Raw genomic sequence first — 21,797 nt, forward strand, 5'->3', positions numbered from 1 at the left:
TAAATTTGCTTTCAAAATAGGCTATTGAAATCACCAATCGGTATATAAGCGAGCGCCGCTCGGAAATCCACTCAGTTCTAATTGAACAGCGATTGGAGCATGTTGTCGCTGTTGTGGTGAAGCTCTTCATTTATCATGAAAGCGCGGATGAACGGTGTCACGAGCCTGTTTGTGCACCTTAGGCCAGAAGGGAATCCATCAGGAGGAGAGTGATGCTACAAACGGTTTCCCGGGAAGATCTCGAAGCAGCCGCTACACACACACACACATACACGCACGGAATTCATTCCGTTTGGATCGAGAAAGATCCGGAAAATAATCTGCCAGTTCCTCTAGGAATTTAAAAATACATTCATGTGAAAGAGTTTATTTGAATGTTTTCTATCCATGTAACACTGTGATCAAATATGTTTCAATCAAGTGCTATTAACAGATGGTTATCGAGTTAGCATTAACCACTGGTGGGCTTCCAGTATCGAGGAAAATGTGGAAATATCTAATCGTTACTGAAAATAATCTGCCAGTTCCTCTGGGAATTTAAAATTACATTCATATGAAAGAGTTTATTTCAATGTTTTCTATCCACGTAACACTGTGACCAAATACATTTGGTTTTGTGATTTTTCAATCAATCGCAATCAACAGGATAGCTTCTGAAGATTATTCTTCCCCATCAGTAGGATATTTCCGTATCCAATATTGGATGCATAAAACCTTGTGCCTCCAACGTAACGCTCTCGTTTTCGAAGTTCTCCAAATATTCATTCATTCAGAATGAATTCAGATTCAACTTCATACAAATGATCTCTAAATCAACGATAGTCCTACGTCACCCTTGCGGTTATACCATAGATATAACCCACTTCCTGTTTTTTTTTCAAGTACGGCTAAACGAATGTCTATCACTGTATATCTTCTAGACTTTTTGTTTTATTTCCTCAGCTCATTTTTATAGTATATTATTTTCTTTTTGAAATGTTTTTGACGTAGGACTACGTCTTTCATTTCTGTCCCGGGGTGTAAGTTCAAAGTTTCGAAAACGAGAAATTGACGCTGGACTGCAAGGTTTTGAACGTTAATACCTCTTTACCGGCTGAATATGTGTTATATTAATCACTTCATCCGAAATAGAAAGCGTCAACGAGTTATATGATTATCACTTATTGGTCCAAAAAACCGTTTCAATAGCTTAAACATTGCTCTGAAAGCAAGCTATTGATATCATAACAAATTCAAATTCCAGGAAGGCCTATAGATCTACTGTCGCGAATAATCAGTTCCGCAGATCGTCCGCTCGTGGATAATCGGGGCTTCACTGTATTAGGCGGTGTCCGAATCGATAGGAGCAAATACATCGCGAATGAAATGTCTAAGCAAAAATCGTTCAAAGTTGGACAATTTTCGTGAAATTACCGATATCTAGTTTTTTAATTGGTACTAGTCAATTACAATGTTCCCAAAAATTACTTAAAAAGGTATCGATGATCGTTTCAGACAATCCTTAAAACAAGAACTTTCAAACCAACTTTGACGACAGTATGACCGCACTTTTAAAATTTACATTCATTATGCTTTTGAAAGGAAATGATAAATAGTATAATTTATTTGTTGTAGAGCTAGCCGATGACACATACTTTTGCATCTTTTCGCCTTAGATCAAACACAAGAAAGCAGGACAATGCCAAAATTCATACACCCATTCAGTCTTGAGATGTGCCATCCGCTCATGACCTGTTCATCCGACTCGCTTCATCATAGTGAGCGGATTCGGATCGACTCACAATAAAAAAAACGCAGCTCTTCATCTCACATCGGAGCTGAAGAGCTACTGAGCTGATGAGCTGAATAGCTACTGAGCTGATGAGCTGTTGAGCTAAGAGCTGTTGATCTGAAGAACTGTTAAGCTGAAGAGCTCCGGAGCTGTGGAGCGGCAGAGCTGCAGAGAGTGTGAGTTTGAAGATGCGAAAGAATTATATTAAATCGCCCGTTTTTTAATTATATTTTCCATACAACGCATTAAGAAATAAAAATCATTATTATATTAATAACTGTTTGCAAATGGAATTTAAATATTATATTTCATTTAAACATGAATGAATCAAAACAATTAAAAAATTACCCGACATCAATGCTGATGATTCATTGGTAATGGATTGATAATGATAATGGACTTCTATGCGGAACAGACTTCTAGGATAAAACAAATACTATTTTCGCATTTACTAATCTAATAGAGAAAGAGGGTGTCTGTCTCTTTTTGACCTTAGTCATAGCGATTCATTATTTCGCGTTGTGCCTATTTGTGAAAAAAAATTATATTACCCTTGCGAGTGTGAATGCAAAATAAAAGTTTCTCTCGGTAGTTTTAACTAAAAACGTTGTTTAAGGCTATATTTCTGAAGGAAAATAGAAAAAAGTATAGAAAGAAGAAAATATGAGAAACACGAATGTGAGGAAAACCATAAATCTTAAATATTCATATTTCTAAACGGTTTCATTTGGCTACTCTTGGTTCTCCCGTTGTTTAAATTCAGCATCTCCAAAGTTGGATTTCTGCATTCAATATTTGTTGCATATTATATTATTAGAATTCGTATCAGTCTTAGTTTGTATATAATTACAAATACAATTCGCCTATTTAGAAAACATACGCTCTACGATGTCCCATAGTAGTTACGTGTCAGATACAATTGTGTGAACAACCGCAAAATTCAACTGAGCTGAAGAGCAGTTCTAAATGATCAGCTCAATTGTATGAGCTCAACGGCTCTGAGTTACTCATCACAATGAGCTGATTTGCCCATCTCTAATTCAGACTGATTCAAATCCCATATGAATAAAATAAAATTGGTAAAATAGAAATATTATTGACATCAAGCCATAATTAATATTGGAACATTATTTTGAAAAATCTGTAAATTCTGTATGAAACTTAAAAAATCTGTAATCTGTAGCTACAGATTCTTAATTTGAAAAAGTCTAGAAAATCTGTATAAATACAGATTATTCTGTAGATATGTTAACCCTAACCTTCATATCAACTGCTTGAACAATAGGAATACTATTACGCCGAAAAATGCGACATTGTGTAGTTTAATTATAATTATCGATAATTATCGATTAGATAAAAAAAATGTACACGAATAAATTCGGCTCTGTTACAGCTGAAGTGCTAAATGAGCCTAATAGAATAAAAAGATAAGAAAAACGCCTATGTAAAGACGAGGCATATTCCGCATCGGTGCATGTAAACCATAATTAATTCTAGCAACAGAGATACTGAGAAACGAGTCCGTACAGAGACAGCAGCGACGTATATTAATATCTAAAGTGCTTTGGCCCCGTTGCGTCTTTCTTCTAGTAACTCCAGGTTAATAAGCATGCAACAGTTCTTAAACTAGACAGGATCTGTTCACCTGAGAAGATGTAGAGCAAATCGGCTGAATTTTCGCTGTACCGGCCCAATATATTGAATTTCATTGTGTAGTAATAAGACCAGATAACCGATAAATATTTCAGAACAGGGTGCACAGTTGAACAGTGCTAAGCTTTTAGGCAATAGACATCCCAAATTTTTTTTGGCGAAACGAAAGAGGAATCCCAACTGCGAAAATGCTTCGGACGCGACGAATCGATCAGGATGCTCAAGTCCTTGACAGTCGGTTTTCGCTGTAATTGTACGCCTGTCATAGCATAACCCAAGTGAAGAAGAAAGTGTTTGTATCCATATGAAACACGGCGCATGTGAACATGTTTAGTGACATTCGGTTAATACGACACCATTCAGCGAATGCTTCTAGCTGTTGTTGCAGAAAAACTGTGTCTTGTGGATTCTCTGTCGTGTAGAATAGCTTCAGGTCATCAGCATACGAGAGTTTGAGGCATTTTAGAATAAGGTTGACATTATTCATGTACAGTAGAAATAAAAACGGTTCAAGATGACTTCCTTCGGGAAACGTTTATCAAATTTAGCTACTGCGATTTGATGATTCATTATATCGAATACTACGTATAAATCCGTTTTAGACACCCAATTGAGGTTGGTCCTTTCCAGTAGTTTCCCGAGTATATCGTACATAAATACAGTCAAAGCTCTCTATAACGACATATCCAAAGGTCCCTTCAAAATCGCATAATTTTTTTTCTTCATTGCGACATTTCTCTATAATGACCTTTCCCTATAACGACACATTATCGCTTCTTTTTACTAAAACATAACATTCTCTATTGCGACAATTTTCAATTTCACTCCACTCATAGTGTTTGTGTCAGTGCCTATGAACGTAAATAGTCTATGTTGTGTATTATAAGGTTTGATCAACTGTGAACATCTGTTCACGCCTAACTGATTAAAATTTTCGGATACTTACAAAAACAGAAATTGAAACCATAAAAGATAGGGAAAGCTTATTGAAACAAATTAATCGAAGAATTATTGTACAAGAATCCCGTCCGAAGTCGAAATCGAAGAATAAAATTACATTAATTTTCAATAAATTTGAAAATTAATGTATTGTTTGCGCAATTGTTATATGGATAAAACTTTTGTTATCAAATCCAGGCAATAACTTAAAGTATCGTTTGTTTCACTTCGAAAACATTCACTGCCCAAAATGAGTTGAAATACACGAAAATCTTCAACGCTAGAAATAAATTGGACATAAATCACAGGTTCGAAAAGGGTACTAAAAAGACAACATTGTCTAATGAATTCAATGTGCCGCACAATTCGAATTAATTCATCAAAAATATGGACTAGAGTCGCTATAAAGAGCTTTCACTGTATGTGTCTATACGAAGCTGAACATCCCGGTGACTTCTCTGATTTAGGCAACAACACCAACACCTTCTTTTGTCGGGGAAGTCTAGGCATTTCTGCAGCAACATTTTTAAAATGTTCGTGGACTCTTGGATCACCACTTGGGGATTTCAGTCCACTTTTATCACTTTCAGGCTTTTCGCCACAGCCACGAGTTCCTCGTTGGAGACTTGCACACATTTGGCTACTGCCGAGCCGTATGGTGAAATTGGCCACATCGCTGGCTCTACGATTCCACGGGTGTAATTGAATCTCTCTAATCTATACGCCATCACTATACGGTATTCGTTTCATCAGGGATTAAGTACCGCATCTCTAGACCACTCTTTCTAGCAATTCGACTTGGTACATCTTATTTTGCATCGGCTGTTACTCCATAACATGACTTCTCGATCCGGATCTCAACGCAATGCTTAGCCCTCCGAAGTAATTTATTGTGGAAGTGACTGCTAAGATTCTCTCAGAGCTTGTTTCCCTATGCTTCATCACTGATGAAGATGATCAGTTCGTTAACGCAGATGGGCACTATAAGAATTTTCTTCACATAGTTACTCACGTAAATGCAGGGGTCGGACACCTACGAAATTCAAATATCTCTGTTTCTGATGTTTCCAAGTTTCCGATTCCAAACTTGACTTGATTTCTTGCACCCGTGCGGAGCATTATTGAGCTTGAAGTCTATTTACGATTGTCGAGGAAACATATGGGTTGCCCATATAAATAGCATTACCTAGCTCTGCCGAACTTGATCACAATGTTCATCTGATTCACGACTAATTTGTGGTTGGCATGAACTATTTTCCGATCCACAGTGACTTTAAATCCAATCATTTATCTTTTTCTAAATAGCCACAACCTCGTTGAAAGACATTGCCGTGGTATCTCAGATTTCCAGAGTCAAATGGAGAAGTTTGTATGGAAGTTCTACTTTCCTAGTCAATCCATTGTCTTCGAGCGCTTGTTCCGAACGGTTCCACGCAGATCGGGATAGTTCTCATTCTTGATTTGAATTTGAATTAATAGATCAAGCAGCTGGATGATTCCAAATTTTTCTCCTTCCTTTCGAGGACTAGATCTTCAGGTTCTCAACATTATTGGCATTCTGCAGGTTATCATACCCTTCGTGAGATAGTAATTCATACCACTTTTTATATGCGAAACAATCGCTACAAACCGATGTTTTCAGTCATAACTGGACATCTTACTCCTAAGCGTTTCCCGTTCGAATCGGAGGTGGGCTGTTGATTTTTCGCAGGCATAATTCATGCATCTTAACCGTAAACTGGAACAAATCTTAAAAGAGACCTGTCAAATATGTATTATATGCGAGTTTCGCTGTTACAAATAACTTTGGATGTAGTAACCGCTTATAAATTTGCAAATTTCGCCTAGTTTTTAGGAAAAATAACAGGAGATATGTTATGTAACGACTCTGCCTGTTGAAGCACCTGGTGAGTCATTTACATTGACATTCACAGCGTCAGCCACTATAGGCGATAGACGAATTTATAAAGACCGCTGGAAACTGATCACACTAGTTCTCAGACTTCACATTTTTCCTTTTTTGTGCATATAAGAGAGGCTTCAAACTTTTTCAGATCATTCGCCCCTAGCCCTGAAAACGACCCTTCTGGGAAACTTAACCTAAACTTCTCTTCATGTCTTCAGAAAGACAATTCATTCCCGCTCGACGCTCGCCGGCAAACGATGTTCACTCAACAATCACCAAACGGGAAATTCCTCACATTTCAGATTGCTCGTCTAAGTACATATAATATTTTAATTGTGATTAGTAGCATTCATTTATACATATTTTTACTAGAAATCAAATAAATATAGCATTTCACGTTAACCCAAACCGCGTTAAGTCGCTTAGCAAACATGATTTTTCAGGGGTAAAATTCAAACTATCAAAATTTCATGATACATGAGGATACGTCGCTCAGTCTTCTAGCATGGGGCGACGACTGAGCGCAAATTAAAAATATGATGAAACGCAGTATTACCGGTTTTCGAATGCGCGACCACGGTTACACAGCCAGTTTCCTTTCCAATATCGAATACCTCAATGAATGAGTAATGAATATCAATCTAATCCAGAAGCTCGACATGCTTTTATCGGACTAAAGAACCGCCCTATTGACATTATCCAATAGGAAATTTATCTTGCAGGGCATACTGCAAATCTACCTTTGAATCATTATGGGATCCAAAAATATTGTACAAATAGTTGTGGTAAAACTGAAGTAGGAATAACCAAGAAATCGATAGAACTGCTCATAATTCGATCCGGAAATACTATCTAATAGATATCGTTCCCCTTATTGTACATTATAACGGACTCACTTCAATCTTCAGAATCTTCCAGCCTTTGACGTCGTTTTAATCCGTGCAACTTTCGCAATTTGCTCGCATACACATCCGCCGTTTGTTTATCCACCTTCCTTAGTTCACTGGTTCCAATTTCGCATCAAAACCTCTGGGTCGGATCAAACACGATTGGTCTCACACAAACACGAAAAACTGAACGGCATAACAGTGCAGACTAATTCTACTGCTTCACTTCACACTTTACACCGTCGCTCCAAGGACTTCTTGGCTGCCAAATGTCATTGACTGGTATTTCAAAACTTGTAAACAAAGTTGTACTCAAACAGAGGCATTCCTCCACTGCGCCTACTTGGTCGATACTGAGAACACTAAGCGCAAACCATGCTTGTTTTCCAACATTCATATCCTGCTACTACGCTAATGTGTAGAGATCATTGAGAAGAAAAAAAAACGAAAAAGATTCTGCGTTGTTTTCGCCGTCCGTAATCAGATGAAATAAAAATAGCATATCAAAGAAAAAAAAATTAAGCATCAAGGTGCGTGCCAAATGTTTTACTTCCATTTCTTTGGTGAGGACCAGAGCAAATTCTCACTTCCTATCCCGACTAGTGTGTCATTTTTCTGAGTGTCTCTTGAAACTAAAGACCCCACCAATCTGGCAGGAAGTTTACTTGGATCGGGGGCAATAACAGCAGCAAGTAGAGTATAGTAACCAGAAGCTTATGTCATACCCACTACTACGCCACACATACAATCATATTTGCTTTCGGTATCTTCATTCCCTGGTTCAGTGGTGAACGGTGAGCTGCGGATAATGAACATTTCGTCAATATAGTGGAATCAAACAAAACTCTTTTTTCTTGCTTCAAATCCTCGAATTGTCAGCTGCTACATCACACCAACTGTATGAACACAAACAAATCCATTTGCGTATCAAAACATCCCAAGGATTTGAGAAATAGAGATTCAAATAAGAAAAAGCAAACTTTTGTCCACTAATGTCCTCACTCATCGTCCACTATCTAGCAGAGTTACACACCGAAGCATTAGTGCGTGACGTCATAGTCCCTCTCTCTAGTCGAACTGTCAAAATTTTCATCCACGTCCTAATTTTTTCCTGCTGCCTGAGTTCCTAAATCCCGATCTAGAATCGTAGGTTACAAATGGCACTATGTTCCGCTTCCTGTGGAGAATACCAAGCAAACACTTCCAGCAGCAAGAAGGCGATTTTCGCATGCAGACGAACTTTGTCTTCCCCCGAACCAATCTGATTTTTGACATTTGCCTAACCTAGAAAACAGTACAAAAAGAGAATGCACAATTCTTCCGTCGCCCCGAAGATATGCAATTCGTTTCGATTCGCAATCCATGCCCTCCCGTGTGTCATAGTCGTATTTGCATGCCAGAGGAAGGTCAATCTTCCGGAAACGGTGCAAAAGCCCTCCTCGGGGTAAAATCATGTTTGCGAAGCGACGGATAGAACATGTGAAAAAAAAAAGAAATAAGACATCACACATTCACGCAGTTTCTAATTATTAGCCGAGGCAAGGTATAATCCAAGTAGCCCCGTATCCGTGGTCGTCGCCGTCGTCGACACTGGTGGTTCATACACGTACACATACACACTCTCATACATCGCGATATGATACGGGGAACAAGAAAGCAATGGAAGCGCAGCAATCGTAGAAAATTTTTCTCCTCACGGCTCTGCTGCTGCTGCTGCTACATTTGAAGACCCTTTTTGCGATGGAATTGTACATCGTTATCGGTCGCTGCTTACCTGAATTCCACACGTAAACGATGCACTGCCCACTAGAGAACACTTTCCGCACGAAATCGCACCCGTTTGATCTGCCGCACAAGCAAGAAATTCGGAATAATATTTCGGATTAATCCCCGAGAGCCAAAATACCGCCGCCTGCGTGTTTGAGAGACAACAAAAACACCATGAATGGAAAATTTAGTACTAACGTTGGACGGAGTGAGTGCGAAATCGCGAGTCGAATCTGTCGAGCGCAGCAGGTCGCGAACAAAAAAGGTTCTCCCTCTCGACGGTAAGGGGTAGGAAGGTGCCTGTTCTAAATGAGGACGCTGTCACCGAAAATATTGAATTGTCACATGATCAGCACTCTGAAGAGTACCCAGCAAACATTAAGTCGTATTAATAGCTATAATTGGAGGCGATATACATACAACCAAGACACATTTGTATGATATATGATGCAGATAACTAGCATATACACACAAAAATGGAGGCGATATACGTATATGCCATATTTTGTACGCATATAAAGCCGTATATATCGATATGCGATGCTTTTTGGACTGATATGCGATTTGATACGACAACGTTACCACTCAATCCATCGATGACATGAAAAATCGTGTTTTTGCATTTTATGCGATTTTAGATATATATGATCGATATTTTGATTGATATTTTATGCGATTGTGATTTGATACGAAATTATATGTGACTTATCATGTGCAAAGTTATACGATTTAATGTTTGCTGGGTAGAGATGGGCGAGCGCTCACGAGCCGCTCATTTGAGCCGGTTCGTCAGAGAGAGCTACGATCCACGGTTCTTCAAAAATGAGCCGCGGCTCTCAAATGAACGGCTCTTGAATGAACCACGGTTCAGAAAAAAACCCACGGTTCTTTGATGAGCCGTGGCTCTTCTTCAAGAGCTGGTCATTTGAGAACCACGGTTCAAAAAAGAAATGCGGTTCATAAAAAATTGGTAAAGAACCGTGGATCGTACGCTCGTTCTGGCGAACCGTAAATCCAAGATGGCGGCGTTTACAAAATAGCAGACAAACAAATTTCGTCCAAACTCCATCAATATGGGTGTCAAATGAAAGGGCTTGAATAGTAGAACACAGTTATTTATGAAAAATGCGAATCCAGAATGGCTGCCTCTCCAAAATGGCGAAATATGTATTTTTTTAAAAACCCCATCAATATGAATATCCAATGAAAGGACTTTACTAGTAGGACACAGTTTTTCATGTAAAATGGAAATCCAAGATGGCTGCCGTTATAAAATGACAGACTACATTTCTTCTGAAAACCCCATCATATGGATATCAGATGAAAGGGCTCGACTAGTAGGGCACAGTTATTTATGATAAATCCAACTCCAAAATGACCAATTACTTTTTTCGTGCAACTCCCGCATATGGGTATCGAATAAAATAATTTAATTAATATAATACAGTTAATCATGAAAACATTCCATTATAACTATTTAAAAAAATTTTGGGATGTAAAGCGGGGAGAAAAGTGTGTCGCTATCGAAAACTGCTATATTCTCCTGACTGGAATTCGACATAATCAATATTATATGGATCAAGAGCAATCAGTTCTAGTGATTAAAAAAGCCATATATAAAAAATATCGTCCAGCCGGCTCTTCTCATTGAGCGCACGGCTCTGAGCCGCTCACTGAAATGAACCGTTTTGCCCATCTCTACTGAAGAGCCTGAATTAAAATAAACAAGGGATGAAAAATCATATGCAAGTGTGCCATTTCCAGTAAAGAAAAAATCGTTGACAGGTATTAACATCTTGACGTCCGCACCATTCATAAAAAAATATTCCCTTGGCGCCGGCAGCGCGAATTCGGATTACTTGGCTAGTCCCCGCCCGTTCTTGACATTATCAGGAAATTTTGAATTTTTGAGTTTTACTAACCTCATCGTCAGTTTTCATAAGTTCTCAACTCTGTTCCCCTACTTTCATGACATTTCGATGATATACATACGTAAATATTACAAACTTGTCCATATTCCCACAAGACCACCTCCCCCCCATATGTCCGGCATAGACAGATGTTCTACTTTCCGGTATGTTTTGATTTTGGTAAAAACATTGAAAAATATTTGGTCGATTTATTCAAAAAACAGTATTTTGAAATGCAAGAAACTGCATTTAAGTATGGAGAAACTTAACTTAATTTTCGAAAGATATAATTGAAGTTCCTCCTTTAAAAAATGTCCGTATTTCCCCACCTCCCCTATTTTGAAAATATAAAACTTGTTGGGCGTGTGTAGGTTATTGTTACCTAAACAAAACCCCAACAGAATGCAAACGATACTAAAGTGCTGTCGCCGGCCACTACGGCCACTACCACCGGCCATACTATGCGCACGTAACCACTGTGGTGTCGCCGGACGCCAAAGTGTTAAGCAAAGTTTATGTAGCTTCTCAACAACGAACAGAAAAATTATTAAATTTCGATAATTAATGAGAAGCTATACTTTCTTTAACGAAGCAACTTTTATTAAATCACGATGAAAAGCGTTTCATATCCTTTTTAAATAAACATTTACAGTTGACCCATGACATCATCTATCTAAAGCGGTCCTTGCACGATCAGTAACATTGACATTATCGGTAATGACAATACTAGCAAGAATCACTCCATTCCACATTATCGTTATTCTGCAACCCTACACGATCGTTTTAATTGCTTGGAGAAATGCAGCAACTCTAGCTTCCGTAGTCATAAGAGAAATAAACAAATTTTCAAAATGAAAATTATCAATCAAAATTAATTTTATTATATCAAATAAACATCCCCATAAATAATTTGAAAGATATTCTGCAAGCAACGAAATAATCTTGAACGAAACTGGTGAGAATAATGGTTTCTAATTATAATTTCAACGATTGATCTCTTTTTATAATATCTTTCAATAATGGTTGAATAAGATTCAGAACAAAATGTTATAAGCATTCAATAAACATTATGAAATTGTTTTCATTGGTTTATTAATAATTCAAAACTGTGTTTTTTCATAGAAACCTAAATAGCTTATGCCTAATTCATTACCATTTAATATTTCCGTTGATGTCGACACCCTATCTTACCCGTATGCTTCACCCACGTATTTGGACAATAGATGCCGACACTGTACCGTCGCCACAGTTCAGTTTCAGTGCCATCCTAACTGATGTCAAAGCGTTTTTTTATTCACCCCAGTTTCGCACTTGGTTCAACCCGAAAGCTGTTAGTTTCGCACTGAGATGTTTCACGGGTTCGCGCTCGGGTTCACCAATACAACTATGCTGAACTGTCAATTTCTGAGTATTGTTTTGGAAAATCTTTTTCGAAATTGCGAAAACGTATTAAACAAAAACTGTGTCTGATGATGATTCTCAACCGATTCAATACCATTATAGGTAATTATTTGTGGAAAAAAACGGAAATGTATCGACAAATGGTTTGAGGCAAAAGCCTTAAGTGCTACGCCTCTTAAAATCTAATAAAAAAAATCGACAAATGGTTAAGTAAATGTCAAGACTACATTCAAATCAAACAACAGGAAGTAGGAATTTTGATTCAAAATTTTATAATTTTACACTGCCTTTGGTCCTTCTGATCTGATTTTCATAATATTTCATAAATAGTATGTATATTGACTAAGAAATGCATTACACTTGTTTTGTTATGGCTGAACGCAATCCCAGATCATCCTTTTAACACGGTTTTACACTTCAGGGCACGGTTTTACAGCTTCAGGGTCTTTTCAGATCTCAGCGGCTACTTTTTCCGAGGGCTGTCCGAAACAGAGAAGTCTGGTGATGTTTCGAATAAATAGGAAAAACTATGTTTATGGAGAAAACGATCACTATCCTCCGATGTCATGTTGTTGATTTATGGTTTGGCCTGGTTAAATGCAATTTGATTTTTTCACGACCTGCTACACATAATTTTTGTTTTGGAGCCGTTGTCAATCGTTCGAACGACACGGGTAATTTATTATCGATAGATTATCAGTTTCTGCATCCAATGGTGTAAATAATAGCAAATTTGTTTTTGTTCAGTTTCAACCCCATGATTATGGATTTTCAGGTGAAACAAACATGCTTTTAAAATAAAAATTGTGAACGAAAATTTACTTCATTCTTCGAATATGTATGGAAAACGGTGGAAAACAATGTCAAACATCAAACATTGTAAAAAATGTCGAAAAGATTGAAACAAACAGGAACTAAATACTTGTCGTGTTTGGTGTCAAATATATATGATCAGTATCATCAGTACCTCAGATCAAAATTTATTTGACTTCGGTCAAACAGTGTATGAGCACCTCAAGGGACAAACACGCATGATACAAATGGTGAAGGTTCGCTGTCAATCGGTTGCAATTCCTATCCCTCATCAGTACTAAACACTTGACTTAAAAGTTCAGCTACTCGTCGCTACGGGACACTGTAATAGAGCACAATTATTATTTATTTCATTTTCGACAAAATAACAACCGGTCCAAGTTCAGTGATGAACAATTAGTTATATCCTTCCTGTATCTCCTCATAACCATCTAATTCGAAATGACATCCGCGGAGGAAGTGGACACTGTGATTACCGCAAAGCAAGCGCTCATGTACGCTCTCGGCGAGAAGTGGACAGTGTATTTGGCCAATATGAAACTGTGGTTCCGGAAGAAATCATCCAAGGAGGAGTTTGATTTGGAATGTCGTAAACTGTTCAGCTCGGACCAGATGCATCTGCACAATAAGTTCCTGCTGGCTATCTTGAACAAAATCGATGCCGTGTCACCTCCGCAAAGTGTCAGTTACGGCGCGGAAAGCACCCACGGTAAAAGTAGTGGAAGTTCGAAGAAACGTAAGCGTTCCTCGAAGTCCTCCTCGGATCGAGCTACGTTTGAGCCAGCCACGGTGCACGATTTTATTCCGAAGGAACTGCTGGATTATGAACAGGTCGCCAGTCAGAGTGCCACCATTCCGACTATACGTTATGCCGTGCAGGAACTCTTTCTGCCCGATAACGGTTTGGTCCTGGGGAGGCTGCTGGTTGGTGCCTGGGAAAATGGATTGCTCAATGTGGAAGAAAATGCGGTTGATTTAATAGTCCAATCGGTGCAAGTGCTGCTTAAAAACGTCCTCATGGCAGTGATAACGAGACGGAAGCATTTCCGCAGCACCGCAAATGGAACTTTTGCTTACGATGTGGGCTGTCCGTTGCCACATCCGTTTATTCGAAACACCGTTACCAAGACCAAAGTGGACGATGAGCCAATGGAGTTGGACAAGGAAATGACCACTCTCACCTATCTTAAACCACCGGCGGGTGATTCAATGTTTTTAGCCTCTTGTGAGGAACCGTGAGTTTGACTTAAAAAAAAGATTGGAAGTAACGTTTTGAGAACGAGTTTTTCTTTGCAGGTACGCAAACCAATTCAAAAAGATTAGCGTATACGATGTATATAAAACTTTGCTGAACCGACACATCATCCCCTCACATTCGGTTTATTCCATGAATATGGAGAGGATATCCAGCCTGCTCTCTTGAACGACCCGTTCCACTTACGTTTTAAGACTACTGTTGTTCTATGACTCATCGGTATGATTAAATAAAAAACCAAGCAAAACTATTGAAAAAGTATCCAATCCCATTAAATTGAAGTAAAAGAAATCCATAAACCTTACAGCTTAGAAAAAATGGGCATTTCATCTTTACTTTGCTGAGCCATCACGGCATTGATGAAGTCTTCACTCTGTAGATTAGCCATATTCATCTCGCGTATCTGATCCAGCCCTTCCTGGTTGGTGTGATCCAGCGAGTACACCATGTTCTTTTTCGTTCCCTGTACAGCAATGGGGCTTTTACTGGCAATCTGTTCAGCCAATTCAATCGCCTTCTGTACCATATCTTCGCGTGATTGAAAAACACCAGATACAAGTCCACAACTGTGAGCTTCGTCACTTTTGAACTTGCGCGCCGTAAAACATAGATCACGCGCCAAACTCTGACTGCCGATCGCTTTCGGCAACCGTTGGAGCGTTCCCACGTCCGCTGCCATGCCAATATCCACCTCTTTAACCTGAAACCAGGCGTCTCTCGTGCAGTAGCGAATATCGGCAGCCGTGATCAAGTCCACTCCGGCGCCCACACAGGCAGCATGAACGGCAGCAATGACCGGTTTGTAGCATCGCTCCAACGAGCTTATCGAATCTTGGTACAGTTTGATGAGCCCTTCGAACAACCGAGCCTTCCGGCCAATGTCATCAATCTCTCCCAGCTGTTGGCCAAGTTTCATCATATCCAGAAGATCTATTCCAGCGGTGAAATGTTTCGCGCTCCCGCCCGACAGAACAATCGCCCGACAATCCTGATCGTCGTGTAGTGTGCTAAAGCACTCACCCAGCTCGATCCACATGCGCTTATTGAAGGCATTCAGCCGATCCGGTCGGTTCAGTTCTACGTGCACCACAAACGGTTTCGGGGTGGAAAGTTTGAGCGTTTCAAAATTATAATTGGCAGATGGGGCGGCGCATAGCGAACGAACTGGAAGATTACGATATCACGATAGAACTAGAATTTAACCTTCGTTCTATAAAAATGAAACTGACCTGGGTTACTGGTACTCATGACAGGAGCTTGCAATGCTGATTGACCTGCAAAACAGTTACCAATTGAATCGAGTCTTACATTCCAATCCTAGAAATTAAATGAATTACCTGAAATTCTAATGGATTTCTGTAGCAACGGTAAATAATTTTTAATCATTTTTGCACTGAAAATGTAAGGAATGTAAGTCGGATCTTCAATTCCAACTAACAGTTAAACCTTTCTTATAAATAATAAAAAAAAGTATATTATCCGCGATTGGGAATGGACTTTGAACAGGTGTTTTGTATGCAACAGTGTTGCCAGAAGAATTGTTAGATAAAAACTCATGTTTTCAATGTTCAAATGCGGTTTGAGCTAGGGATGGGCAGAACGGTTCAAGGCTATGTGCACAATTGAACGAAATGTTTATCTGAGCGGCTCATCATCTTTTATAAGAAGTTGAAAATTTACTCAGATATGTATGGAAGGAGAGATATAACGAAATAATTTCAAAATACAATTTTTCACGGTGGTCCGAGGACATCAAGTGGGAGGTCAAGAAGCGGAGAAAGTTTCTGCGTACGGCCAAACGACTACCAGTAGGAGACCCAATGAAGGAAGCTGCCATGAACTAGTATCGAGCGCAACACATCAGAGTACGGCGGTTAATCCGGAAGGCGAAGTTAGACAGTTGGACTGGTTTTCTGGAGTCTATCAACGAAAACCAGTCCTCTGCGGATCTTTGGCGCAGAGTAAATGCACTAAATGGGAAGAGAAGGCCACACAATCCCATTCTTCAAGTGGATGGTATAACCTTCAGCGATCCGGTAGATACTTCGAACACGCTCGGCGAATATTTCGCGGGATTGTCCTCGATCTCCGAATATGAGCCCGATTTCATCCGTCGACAGGGAGCGGGTATCACTTCGGTCAGCAACTTTGTGGTCCCTATGAGTCGTCCTAATAATCCTCTCAACCGGAACTTCACCATCGAGGAACTTTCTGTTGCCCTACGTTCCGCAAAAGGTGAGTCAACTGGCCCTGACGGTATCGGCTATAAGATGCTGAAACAGTTGTCTCAGCTCGGACAGTCCACCCTTCTCAGCATCTTTAACGACCTGTGGAATACACACGAATTTCCCGAGGGTTGGAGACACAGCCTAGTAATACCTATACCTAAGATCGGTCAAAGCAGCAACAACTGTTCATCCAAGATTCTGGAAAGAATGGCGAATAGACGCCTGGTAACCTTTCTAACCGAAAATAGGAAATTGGACTATCGACAGTTCGCCTTCCGACCGGGTATGGGCACCAACAATTACTTCGCGACCCTCGGAGACGTGATAGCCGAAGCCAACAGGAACCGTCAGCACATGGAGATGGTAGCACTGGACCTAGAAAAGGCATACAACAGAACATGGATCCCGTTAGTGCTGAAAACTCTGGCAGATTGGGGCGTTGACGGGAAATTACTGCACTTCATCAAGAACTTCGCCACACGCCGAACCTTTGAGGTCAAAATTGGTACTCAGTTCCCGAGCTTTCCACGAGGAAACAGGAGTACCTCAAGGTTCTGTTCTTGCCGTCACCCTCTTTCTCGTCGCCATGAATACCCTGTTCCAGGTCCTGTCTGGGGGAGTCTTCGTGTTTGTCTACGCGGACGACATTCTTCTGATGGCAGTGGGTGACACCCATAGGATTCCACGCATCAGGATACAGGCAGCTACCAATGCCATCGGCCGGTGGGCGGCCGAGAGAGGATTTAGACTTTCAGCGCAGAAGAGCGGCCATATGGTGATTTGCAGCGATAGACATCAGGGTCCCAACTCCAGGGTCCAGCTATACAAAAACAACATTCCCCGCCGAAAAACGCTAAAGATCCTTGGAGTGTTTGTTGACCACAAACTTAACTTCCTCCGCCATTTCGAGGAAGTTAAGAAGAGCTGTGCCACCCGGTTGAACCTTCTGAAAACCATTTCCAAACCGCACCGGAGCAACAACAGAAATATTCGGCTACGGGTGGCCAAAGCCATCATCAGCAGCCGCCTCACCTATGGCCTAGAACTGACGTGTTTGGCTGGAGACAAGCTCCCAAAATCTCTGGCACCGATCTACAACAAAGCACTACGGACTGTCTCCAGTCTCCTGACATCAACACCAGCTGCCTCTGTCTGCGCCGAAATTGGAGAACCTCCTTTCGATCTGATCATAGACTCGGCGATCGTAGCCAGGACTGCCAGTTAGCAACACGATCCTGCAGCGGGTGGCGCACGCCAACCTCCCCCCAGTGGCAAAACAATCCTGGTTTGGTGCGAACGACTGGAGGTTCCCAACTGTTCTCGTCGAGGACGGTATTAGGGACAACTTTCGAGCCAGGGCGAGCTCGATCGATCTGCTAGAATATTTCAAGGCCATCATAGCAGAAAAATACCGTCTCCACGAGATCAGATACTCGGACGGCTCAAAAGGACCATCGGGAGTTGGATTTGGGGTAAACGATAATAATAATAGTCTGATTTCCAGCAAGAAACTCGCGGACATCTGCCAGGTCTTCTCGGCCGAAGTGGCCGGCATCTTCGAGGTAACTACAACTTCATCTTCCAAGCCGTTGTTGGTCGTCTCCGATTCGGCAAGCGCCATTGATGCCATCGGTTCGACCAGGTCCAAACATCCATGGGTACAGGCCATCAGGAAGAACATATTGCCCGACACTGTGCTCATGTGGGTCCCCGGACACAACGGCATCGCAGGGAATGAAGCGGCCGACCAGTTTGCCGGAATCGGACACACAAGACCGTTCTTCACTCGGGATGTGCCGCTTGACGATGTGAAGTTGTGGATCACCAACTCTTTCCGCACCTTTTGGACCGAAAGGTGGTTTGCAGAGAGGGGGCAGATCCTCAGAAAAGTCAAGGGCACGATTGTCAGGTTTGACGATGTTAAAGGAATGAGAGACCACGAATCCTGTCCAGATTGAGGACCGGTCACTGCTCGGTCTCACACGGATTCAATAGAGGACCCTTCCATCTACTCTGCGACCTCTGCCAAATCGAACTATCTGTCTGTTGGTAGCAGAGAAAACTTCGGTTTGATTCTTTTCAGCGTCGATTCAGCAATGATTCCACACGGTGCTCCTGTATCTAGTTCCATTTGCAAGCGGTGACCGTCGATTGCGACGTTGATCATTTTCTTTCCGGTTGAAGATACATTGTGGATTTTACTCAGTGACTGTATCAAGTCGACTTCTGAAGCTGGATTTTCATGAGTTTGAACCTGATCGGTGGAAGAGTATTGGGACTTCGATTTTCCTGATCGGCAGACTTTGGCTATGTGGCCCTTCTTGTTACAGACGTTGCACGTGACGTCACGGAAACGACATTGACTCCGCAGATGCTGTCCACCACAGCCGTTGCAGGAACCTGATCCACCAGCATTGTTCGGGTGACTTTTGGTTCGATATCTGTCGTCTGATTTATTTTATTGTTGTTTCCGGTGAGAGGATGTCGTGGGATGATAAGGTTGGGGTTTCTTAGCTCTCGGCTTCTCGTAGCCAAGTTTGTTAGTAGCTTCTGAATACGTCAATTGTGTGAACGTGTTAACTTCTCGTGTCGTGTTCCGGGTTGCTTCCAGCATGTGCGCGATGTCGTACGCAGCGTTGAACGTTTCCGGGTTTTTCGCGATGATTTCGTCACAGATATCTCGTGCTTCAAGTCCGTGTAGAAGTTGTTCGATCAACATCCGGTCCAGAAAATCGCCATATTCGCAGTAGACGGCACCTTGCTTCAAACGAAGAACGAACTGTGCGACGGTTTCGTCCTTTTGCTGTACGATGTGTCTGAATTTGACGCTCTCGACGAATTTATTTTTCGCACGATCGAAGTGGTTGACCAGGGTGTTACGTAACTCGGTATAGGGAATCTCAGCAGGATCACGGGGTGTAACAAGGAATTTCAAAGCGTTATTGAGTTCAGCTCCCATGTGAACTCGTGCAAAGGGTGCAAACTGGGCTTCTGGAATGTGACTTAGCTGCAATGCCCACTCGAATCGATTGAAGTAATCAGCGACGGACGTTCCTTCGGGTGGACGGTACTCTGGCATTGTGAACGGTGGTACTTTCGGCGATGGAGCAGCAGCGTCTCCGGCCGGAACCTGTTGACCAGCATTGACCTGATCGATGGCACCCGCGATGGATGCTTTGAGGGCTTGCGCGATCATTGCGGATAGCGCCTCCATAAATTCGGGATTCATTTGAGCCATTTTTTTAGACGGAAAAATGTGCTTTCGATGCGATTATAACCTCACTTCCCGCGCGCGAGAGGTTTCTTCGACCAATCCCACTTCTGACACCAAAATTGTTGCATATGTGGGTGGTTTCCCGAATCGTAGTAATAACACGGTTTGGATAACATATAAATTTAACGTTTATTTAATTGTATTCATTTCAAATAATGATTATTAATCGAGCGATAAAATGTACGCGACTTACGATTTCGTTATTCTGTCTCTAACTGACAACTCGTGTACACTCAGGTTGGAAGTTAGACAAGTGCATACATAACAGTTCCCACGTCCGCTGCCATACCGGGCTCTTTAATCTGAAACCAACCCAGCAAACATTAAATCATATAAATTTTGCACATGCTAGGTCATATATAAATACGTATCAAATCACAATCGTATGAAATATCAATCAAAGGATGCATCATGTGTATCAGAACTCGTATAAAAACTGCCTAACTGCCGTTCTACGCATAGTTGTCCCATGTACCAAAATAAGCAACTGAGAAACACGCAATCATTGATGAGATCCCCTCACTGAATCAATCGAGCTTGATAACGGGTTTAAAAATTCATGGTGAGACTGTTATGCCTAGAATATCAACATGGGACAACTGAACTTGATGTTGTTTTTTGATATACTGGGAACAAACGATAAGTTTTTTAGCGTTTTCCCGAAAGATTATGCATAAAAACATCGTTTTATGAAGAAATGATTGATCTGCAACACCTTCGCAGAATATAAATCTCATTGTTATTAGGCATTCGCTAACAAGGTGTACACGTGTTCTGTTAAACTTTTTCTTATTTGTTTGAGAATTAGTTCGCTCTTCCAAACCAGAAAAGAGTGCATTAGTCCTGCTGAAAGTGTGACATGAAACTCTTGTACTTGAACCGACTTATTCAATATGAATCTACAAAAAATGGGACAGTTATGAATAGAATATCAACATGGGACAATTGAGCTTGATGTTATTTTTTTACAAGTTGGGAATAAACTATATGTTTTTTTTTTGTGTTTTTCCGTAAGATTATGCATAAAAACAACGTTTTATGAAGAAAAGTGAAAATCGTCAAAAAGTAACATAGGACAACTATGCGTAGAACGGCAGCTAAGTAGTCTGAACAATTGTTATCAATCGTCAATGGCTGGAATAAGTGATCATGATTTCTTATGCGTGGATTGTAGTGTTAAAAACAAAAAACTCCCGCCTGAAGAACATTGGTATCGAGACTATAACAAAATTGACCTCCATGCTTTCACACGTGATCTTAGTCAATCGAACTTTAATTTAATGTATTGCTGCAATAATGTGGATGATAAATTGGTTGTTTTCAATGACTTATAATAAGTAGTGATTCATAGACATGCACCAATTAGGAAAAAAGTAATTTCACATCCTGGTACCCCATGGATTAATTCCCAAATTTGACTATTATTTAAGAACAGATCTGATGCTTACGAATGTTGGAAGCAAGATAAAGGAAATCAGACAAAATGGAACACTTCTGTTCGATGAGGAAATATAACAAGCCGTGAAATTCGTCCATCTAAGCAAGAATTTTCGTAGTCTACATTTGTTTGACGAAAGTGAATAAAACGAAAAAAATAACACATTTAGTGAAAATTTTCATTCAAATTTTAACATTTTAAAACTGGCTTCGTGTCTTCTATTCTGACGATCTGAAAACCATTGCCACCAGGGGTACGACTAAAACGTCAAATCCCTCATATTGCCAGTGTACCCAATATTGCTGCGGTTTACTGACATTTTGGTTCAATCAATTACTGTTGTTTACAACTCGGTCCGGTTATATAGTCGAATAGTGGCTAACTTTAAACTCCATGTTAAATGTGAACACCTCCATGTGAAACCGAAATATGCAAATCGCTCATGCAGTTAGAATAAAGCAGCGCATTTTTCGATTTCAATCCTCGTAAATGATATGTTGATAAACAAATGACGCCATATTGATTTTAATTTAGGTAGCCTATATTCAATTGATG

At 40.5% G+C, this 21,797-nt stretch overlaps 4 protein-coding genes across 5 annotated transcripts in view; 2 read left to right on the forward strand and 2 right to left on the reverse strand.

Moving 5' to 3' along the window:
* Positions 1–9,118, reverse strand: part of LOC129778110 (GIGYF family protein Gyf) — a 38,419-nt gene extending 29,301 nt beyond the window's left edge. Inside the window, exon 1 of one of the 2 annotated variants that reach the window (XM_055784838.1) lies at positions 8,931–9,118. The gene's annotated coding sequence lies outside the window, so the exon portion shown is untranslated. Of the gene's footprint in view, positions 1–7,165; positions 7,186–8,930 lie in introns of those variants that run through there. The other variant, XM_055784914.1, reaches the window with a different exon arrangement.
* A 4,257-nt stretch (positions 9,119–13,375) lies between these two features.
* LOC129762716 (transcriptional adapter 1-like) lies at positions 13,376–14,545 on the forward strand. The gene is made up of 2 exons (XM_055761224.1): positions 13,376–14,282; positions 14,344–14,545. The coding sequence occupies exons 1-2, from the start codon at positions 13,489–13,491 to the stop codon at positions 14,468–14,470; spliced, it is 921 nt and encodes a 306-aa protein (XP_055617199.1). The 5' UTR covers positions 13,376–13,488; the 3' UTR covers positions 14,471–14,545.
* Positions 14,546–14,550: 5 nt separating this feature from the next.
* On the reverse strand, positions 14,551–15,823 carry LOC129762715 (delta(3,5)-Delta(2,4)-dienoyl-CoA isomerase, mitochondrial). The gene is made up of 3 exons (XM_055761223.1): positions 15,640–15,823; positions 15,532–15,576; positions 14,551–15,466 (listed from the first exon to the last, which is right to left on the reverse strand). Exons 1-3 carry the CDS (start codon positions 15,686–15,688, stop codon positions 14,604–14,606), a joined length of 957 nt encoding a protein of 318 aa, XP_055617198.1. The 5' UTR covers positions 15,689–15,823; the 3' UTR covers positions 14,551–14,603.
* A 51-nt stretch (positions 15,824–15,874) lies between these two features.
* LOC129762269 (uncharacterized) lies at positions 15,875–18,934 on the forward strand. The gene is made up of 3 exons (XM_055760384.1): positions 15,875–15,879; positions 16,263–16,813; positions 18,861–18,934. Exons 1-3 carry the CDS (start codon positions 15,875–15,877, stop codon positions 18,932–18,934), a joined length of 630 nt encoding a protein of 209 aa, XP_055616359.1.
* The last annotated feature ends 2,863 nt before the right edge of the window (positions 18,935–21,797 follow it).

The sequence above is a fragment of the Toxorhynchites rutilus genome, chromosome 1 (assembly GCF_029784135.1).
Source record: "Toxorhynchites rutilus septentrionalis strain SRP chromosome 1, ASM2978413v1, whole genome shotgun sequence".
Classification (NCBI taxonomy): domain Eukaryota; kingdom Metazoa; phylum Arthropoda; class Insecta; order Diptera; family Culicidae; genus Toxorhynchites; species Toxorhynchites rutilus.

Excerpts from the sequence above, each read along its gene's own strand:
- LOC129762716 (XM_055761224.1), top strand. The coding sequence starts at position 13,489 with ATGACATCCGCGGAGGAAGTGGACACTGTGATTACCGCAAAGCAAGCG. Across the intron at positions 14,283-14,343 it reads TTAGCCTCTTGTGAGGAACC|GTACGCAAACCAATTCAAAA; the intron begins GTGAGTTTGACT and ends TTTTCTTTGCAG.
- LOC129762715 (XM_055761223.1), bottom strand. The coding sequence starts at position 15,688 with ATGATTAAAAATTATTTACCGTTGCTACAGAAATCCATTAGAATTTCA. Across the intron at positions 15,577-15,639 it reads GAAATCCATTAGAATTTCAG|GTCAATCAGCATTGCAAGCT; the intron begins GTAATTCATTTA and ends ACTGTTTTGCAG. Across the intron at positions 15,467-15,531 it reads CATGAGTACCAGTAACCCAG|TTCGTTCGCTATGCGCCGCC; the intron begins GTCAGTTTCATT and ends GTAATCTTCCAG.
- LOC129762269 (XM_055760384.1), top strand. Across the intron at positions 16,814-18,860 it reads ACAGTTCGCCTTCCGACCGG|ACGTTGCACGTGACGTCACG; the intron begins GTATGGGCACCA and ends TTCTTGTTACAG.